The sequence below is a fragment of the Rattus norvegicus genome, chromosome 3 (assembly GCF_021556685.1).
Source record: "Rattus norvegicus strain SHRSP/BbbUtx chromosome 3, alternate assembly SHRSP_T2T, whole genome shotgun sequence".
In the NCBI taxonomy this organism is placed as follows: Eukaryota; Metazoa; Chordata; class Mammalia; order Rodentia; family Muridae; genus Rattus; species Rattus norvegicus.
Genome location: NC_141536.1, coordinates 98,105,436 through 98,113,033, shown reverse-complemented (window position 1 = coordinate 98,113,033; position 7,598 = coordinate 98,105,436). Strand labels below are relative to the sequence as shown.

Sequence of the window (7,598 nt, the reverse complement as noted above, 5' to 3'; positions counted from 1 at the left end):
TAATAGGTTACCTTTATATGTTACTTATTACTTGGCTTTGTTCCTTAGCACCTTTTCATATTCTTTCTTGTTCTGTCCATTTAGTCTTTTGATTATTATGTGGAAGGGGGAATTTCTTTTCTGGTCCAAACTATTTGGAGTTCTCTAAGCTTCTTGTATATCTATGACATCTCTTTCTCTAGCTTGAGGAAATTTTCTTCTATGATTTTGTTGAAACTACCTTCTAGGCCTAGAACTGGGAGTCTTCTCCTTCTATTCCTATTATTCATACGTTCAGTTCTTGTCCTAGATTTTTTTTGAAAGTTTGGATCAGAAACTTTTTAGACATTGACCAACGTATTGATTTCTTCAGTTGTATCTTCTGCACCTGAGATTTTCTCTCCCATTCCTTGTATGCTGTTAATGATGCTTGTCTCTATAGGCATAACCTGTTTAATATTAGATAAGACAAAAACTGTACCTAAATATGAGTGCTAATATCCTAATTTTAGTATGAGCAAATGCAACTAAATATTTGAAGTCACAGAATACCTGATAGAAGCAAAAATCTTAGGTTATTATTGTTGGTTTTAAAATAATTTCTAATTACACAGAGTGTTTGAATCTACCCTCACTTTTAAAATTAAAACATGAATCATAAAGGTGAATATGTTTTTATCATAACCTGTAATCTATATCCTTTATCTTTCTATAATAAAAAGCATCCTTTGGTACATACTTTTCTATACCTTACTTGTGCTTTGCATTCATACGTATTTACCTTTTTAAATATAGATGGCTGCCCTTTCTTTCCACAGTTTTCACATGGTACAAGTAGCTGGTTGAAATCTGGGAAGAAGATATAAAGTACTCTGCTATACACAATTATTCAGGTAGGACCATAAGAACAAATAAAGCTATCAAAAAGAATGAATTCCAAAACAACACAGGCTATTGTCATTGCCTTTGGTTGCACTGCATAGCTACATGGGAAGAGCCTATTGTTGAAGACATCCCATCACTTGACTGCTAAGTATAGAAGAATCAATCCTGAACTGAAGCAGAACCCTCCTGCTTCCAGATTTTACAATGTCAAAAGGTGCTATGTAGGCTCACGGAGATTTAAAAAAATATCAGTGGTCTTACCCAGTGCTGAAGCTTGCATATTGTAATAATATTGTAATGATGATCTTCCAGGCACTCGGGTCATGTTGGCACAACTGTTATATGAGTAACTAATGGATTTATGATGAAGTTGAGGCCTGTTCCACTGAAAAAATTTACATGCATGAATTATAGCATAATCCTCATCAGAAACTTATGCCTGGGGACCTCATGAGTTCTAGAGTAGAGCTTGCTGTTTTACTTTACTCCATGCTTCTGCTTTCACATTTCCTGCTAAATAGTTATTTTTATATCCATAGACATAGTCAGAGAAGCTTCTTTTTGCGGTGGGCAAAGTCAATTCTGAGGTGCATCATTTGTCAAAGTGGTAGAATAAAAGACTGAAAGATGAGCCCTAAATGGACCATCATTATCAATATCCATCACACTGCCAAGGCTCAAAAAAGATTGTGGGGAAAAATAGGCTGAAAGAACATAAATCAGAGGAATAAGGAAGAGTGCAATGGAATGCTGACTTCTGATATTACAAAAGTCCAACCGTGAATTCCAACCAGCTGAAGTTATTTGAATATGTTGTACACAAGAACTAGACAACCAAACTGCATAAATGTGATGCTTTTCATGCCTCATTCCTTATTGAGAAGCTATTGGCAGGTGATAGCTCCTAGGAAAGTAGAATTACCTTCTAAAGAATGTTAACACTGGGCGAGTTCTCATACTATAGTGAATAGCCCTACACCCATACACATGGATAGCACTAACAACATTTAGTAATATCAAAAAAAGAGAGAGAAAGAGAGAGGGAGAGAGAGAGAGAAAGAGAGAGAGAGAGAGAGAGAGAGAGTGGAAGTTAGGAGGGAAACCTGTTGGAAAGTGGAAGGAGAACAATTAAGAAATGATGAGATCAATACATGTGTGAAAAACTTAAAAATTATATCATATGTTAAAAGATAAACAAGTATTCCCAGTAAGTACTTCCATACTTCCATAATTCCTACATGTTATTTTTTAATCTTATTTTCTCTATTTTAAATGTCTTAGTGTAGGCTTCCAACTTCTTTGTATTCAAATATACAGATCAAAAATATTCCTTGGGAATTGAGGCTCAATATCATTATATTTACTTTGTAAATACCTGTAATTTCTTTTCTATTTTAGAAGAGGTTCTCTCACCCTGCTACATAGAAAAAATGGATCAAATATTAATATAAACATAGAAATAATATAAATATAGACAGAGTATAAAAGGCAGTTTTTGCACTGAGATTGATGAAAATGTACTCTTCATTCACAAGGCAAGCACCTAAGAGATTTTTCTATAACCCAGTAGCTGTTTGAATATTTTCTTCATTGCCATCTTCATTTCTTGATTCCTAAGTGTATAGATCACAGGATTCAGAAAAGGAGTAATAACTGCATCAAATATGGCCAGAAATTTATCAAAGTGTATGGAAGGAGATGGCCATGTATAGTTAATTATCAAAGGACCAAAAAATAGGACCACTACTAAGACATGAGCTGACAGTGTGGATAGGGCTTTAGAGAAACCACTTGAAGAGTGTTTTTGTACAGAGATGATGATGAAAATATATGAGATTATGAGTACAAAGAAGGAGCCCACAGAGATAAATCCACTGTTGGCTGTGACCATGAATTCTAGTTTGTGAGTGTCTAGGCAAGCAAGCTTGATGAACTGGGGAAGATCACAGTAGAAGCTGTCCAACACATTTGGTCCACAGAAAGGTAAATTTATGACAAAAGCCAACTGAACCAAAGAATGTATAAGGCCAACTAACCAGGCAATCACTACAAAGAAGAGACACATTCTTGGGCTCAAAATAGTCAGGTAATAGAGAGGTTTACATATGGCTACATATCTGTCAAAGGCCATAGAGATGAGTAAAACCATCTCCACACCACCAATGACATGAATGGAAAAGATCTGGATAACACAACCTCTAAAGGAGATGACTTTGTGCTTTTTGAACAGATCATAAATCATCTTGGGGGAAGTAACAGAAGAAACACCTAAGTCAATGAAGGAGAGGTTAGCCAGCAGAAAGTACATTGGAGAGTGTAAGTGAGGGTCTGAAGCCACAGTAAAAATAATGAGGGAGTTTCCCATCATGCTTGCCACATAAAACATAGATGAGAACATAAAGAGAAGAAGCTGGATGTCCCAAGAGTTGGTGAGTCCAAGAAATACAAACTCTGATACCACAGAGAGATTTGCTCCTCCCATTAGCATGTATGTCACTATTACCTGAAGAAGAAAACAAGAAAAATATAAATTATATTAATAGAATATAATAATATCCTATATTAATAAGTTACAACAAGACAAATTATGGAAGTCAGTTTTCAATATAACATTAAAACCAAATGAAAGACAGATATATGAAAAATGGACACCATTAAATATTGAGGAATGAACTTTCAAATAAAAGTATTTTATAGCTGTTAAAGATTTTTATCAAAATCTCAGAGTGGATGAAAAAAAATGAAGAAATTGAAGAAGACCTCAGAAGATGGAAAGATCTCCCATGCTCATGGATTGGCAGGATTAATATAGTAAAAATGGCCATTTTACCAAAAGCGATCTACAGATTCATTCCAATCCCCATCAAAATACCAATCCAATTCCTCAAAGAGTTAGACAGAACAATTTGCAAATTCATCGGGAATAACAAAAAACCCAGGATAGCTAAAACTATCCTCAACAATAAACGGACTGCAGGGGGAATCACTATCCCTGAACTCAAGCAGTATTACAGAGCAATAGTGATAAAAACTGCATGGTATTGGTACAGAGACAGACAGATAGACCAATGGAACAGAATTGAAGACCCAGAAATGAACCCATACACCTATGGGCACTTGATTTTTGACAAAGGAGCCAAAACCATCGAATGGAAAAAAGATACCATTTTCAGCAAATGGTGCTGGTTCACCTGGAGGTCAACATGTAGAAGAATGCAGATCGATCCATGCTTATCACCCTGTACAAAGCTTAAGTCCAAGTGGATCAAGGACCTCCACATCAAACCAGACACACTCAAACTAATAGAAGAAAAACTAGGGAAGCATCTGGAACACATGGGCACTGGAAAAAATTTCCTGAACAAAACACCAATGCCTTATGCTCTAAGATCAAGAATCGACAAATGGGATCTCATAAAACTGCAAAGCTTCTGTAAGGCAAAGGACACTGTGGTTAGGACAAAACGGCAACCAACAGATTGGGAAAAGATCTTTACCAATCCTACAACAGATAGAGGCCTTATATCCAAAATATACAAAGAACTCAAGAAGTTAGACTGCAGGGAGACAAATAACCCTATTAAAAAATGGGGTTCAGAGCTAAACAAAGAATTCACAGCTGAGGAATGCCGAATGGCTGAGAAACACCTAAAGAAATGTTCAACATCTTTAGTCATAAGGGAAATGCAAATCAAAACAACCCTGAGATTTCACCTCACACCAGTGAGAATGGGTAAGATCAAAAACTCAGGTGACAGCAAATGCTGGCGAGGATGCGGAGAAAGAGGAACACTCCTCCATTGTTGGTGGGATTGCAGACTGGTACAACCATTCTGGAAATCAGTCTGGAGGTTCCTCAGAAAATTGGACATTGAACTACCTGAGGATCCAGCTATACCTCTAAGGGCATATACCCAAAAGATGCCCCAACATATAAAAAAGACACATGCTCCACTATGTTCATAGCAGCCGTATTTATAATAGCCAGAAGCTGGAAGGAAACCAGATGCCCTTCAAGAGAGGAATGGATACAGAAAATGTGGTACATCTACACAATGGAATATTACTCAGCTATCAAAAACAATGACTTCATGAAATTCGTAGGCAAATGGGTGGAACTGGAAAATATCATCCTGAGTGAGGTAACCCAATCACAGAAAAACACACATGGTATGCACTCATTGATAAGTGGCTATTAGCCCAAATGCTTGAATTACCCTAGATGCCTAGAACACATGAAACTCAAGACGGATGATCAAAATGTGAATGCTTCACTCCTTCTTTAAAAGGGGGAACAAGAATACCCTTGGCAGGGAATAGAGAGGCAAAGATTAAAACAGACACAGAAGGCACACCCATTCAGAGCCTGTCCCACAGTGGCCCATACATATACAGCCACCCAATTAGACAAGATGGATGAAGCAAAGAAGTGCAGGCAGACAGGAGCCGGATGTAGATCTCTCCTGAGAGACACAGCCAGAATACAGCAAATACAGAGGCAAATGCCAGCAGCAAACCACTGAACTCAGAACAGGACCCCCGTTGAAGGAATCAGAGAAAGAACTGGAAAGCTTGAAGGGGCTCGAGACCCCATATGTACAACAATGCCAAGCAACCAGAGCTTCCAGGGAGTAAGCCACTACCTAAAGACTATACATGGACTGACCCTGAACTCTGACCTCATAGGTAGCATTGAATATCCTAGTAAGAGCACCAGTGGAAGGGGAAGCCCTGGGTCCTGCTAATACTGAACCCCCAGTGAACGTGATTGTTGGGGGGAGGGCGGCAATGGGGTGAGGATGGGGAGGGGAACACCCATAAAGCAGGGGAGGGGGAGGGATTAGGGGGATGTTTGCCAGGAAACCGGGAAAGCGAATAACACTCGAAATGTAAATAAATACTCAAGTTAAAAAAAAAATTAAAAAAAGTTGTTGGTATGCATATAAAGTAAACCTTCATTATGAACGAATTGTATAAGGCATCCACAAAATTTCAAAATATGGTATTGTGTAGCTTTAGAATAAAGTACTCACCTATTAGACATTGACCACAATTTTGGAAGGGAGAGGGAGGGATGAAGGATATTTATTAACGCTACAATGTGTTTAAGCAAGATTCATTTTTGCATAATCCATGCAACATGAGGAAATTACAACATTATATGCAAGTGATTTCTTCCCATTTTTCTTGACCATCACAATAATAATACAGAAATACATGAATGCTCATTAAGAGTTGAGTGAATAGTACACGAACACACACTAACACATAGGCACAATGGAATATTCTTCAGCTTTTTAAAAGAAGGGAATCCTGTTTTGTAATAATCTACCTGATCCTGGGTATCATTGATACACATGAAATTAAAGAGAAATAAAAGTCAATACTGAGAATCTCACAAAAACATGGAATCCAAAGACGACATATTCAGAAAAGCAGTGAATACATGTTGTAACATGTATGTCTTAGTTAGGGTTTTACAGCTATGAACAGACACCATAATCAAAGCAACTCTTCTAAAGACAACATTTAATTGGGCCTGGCTTACAGGTTCAGAAGTTTAGTCCATTATTATCAAGGCAGGAGCAAGGCAGCATCCAAGCAGGCATGGTACAGAAGAGCTGAGAGTTCTACATCTTCATCTGAAGGCTGCTAGGAGAAGAATAGCTTCCAGGCAGCTAGGACTAGAGACTCAAAGCCCACATCTACAGTGACACACCTACTCCAACAGGAACACAGCTCCTAATAGTGCTGGACCAAGCATATTGAAACCACCACAATGTAGAAATAAAGATGATTGGGAAGTGGAAGAGAAAATGTTGGTCCAAAAATATAGATGTTCTGCTAGGATGCTCTGTTTCTGAAAATCCATGGATCATCACAACTGTGGTTGACAGTAATACTGGGCTGTTTGAAATGAGGAGATTGTCAATGTTCTCACAGGAAGTAAATGTATGAGATGGCTAAGTAGTTTCTTTTAATTGTTTCACAATGTACACAAACATCAAAACATCACACTGGATTCTGTATAGGAATAAGAGTTATTTATCAGTTAGTTATACCTTAATAAAACTGGCGAGGGGAAACTACCTACAACACCTAGGAATTGTGAAAAGGTGGCCAACAACACAGGGAAGTGGGTGGCACTTGTATAGTGTTATCATATTCTCTCTCTGAACTTCATGTTCCTCTGTTTCTCTCACAGTGGGTACAAAAATATTCCTTTTGAGAGACAAGACTAGGCAACATGGAAACAATTGTTTGTTTCAAGATTAATTTATAACCTGGTCCACACCTTAAAACAACCTCCTTTTGAAGTTCAACAATACAATCTTATGCTGAAATATAAGCCCTTCTTCCTTCTTCCTACATCTGAAAGACAAATAACTGCAAGGTTTATTAAATGATTAACCAAATATGATGTCTTCCTTTGTATTATTAACATTTATTTTATTACTACTTTTATTTTTGAGATTATAACCCAGTTACATCACTTCTCTCTTCTCTTTTCTCCCTCCAAGCCCTCCTATAAACATCTAGCTCTTTTTTAAATTTATGGTTCTTTTCATTTATTTTACTATCCCTAAAATTGACAAAACCTTTTATAATACTAATCAAATACTGATAAATATAGTGAATACAAATGTCATGGCATATGTATATTTGTATTCTCTGAAGGAATTAACAAGGGAGGTATAAGCGTTTCTGTGATGTCACTTATCAGTATACATCAT

General features: G+C 37.1%; 1 protein-coding gene across 1 annotated transcript; it reads right to left on the bottom strand.

Moving 5' to 3' along the window:
• Positions 1–2,407: 2,407 nt before the first annotated feature.
• Or4f14e (olfactory receptor family 4 subfamily F member 14E) lies at positions 2,408–3,346 on the bottom strand. Its single transcript, NM_001000602.1, is given in 1 exon segment — positions 2,408–3,346. A coding segment is annotated over 1 exon segment (939 nt).
• Between the last annotated feature and the right edge of the window lie 4,252 nt (positions 3,347–7,598).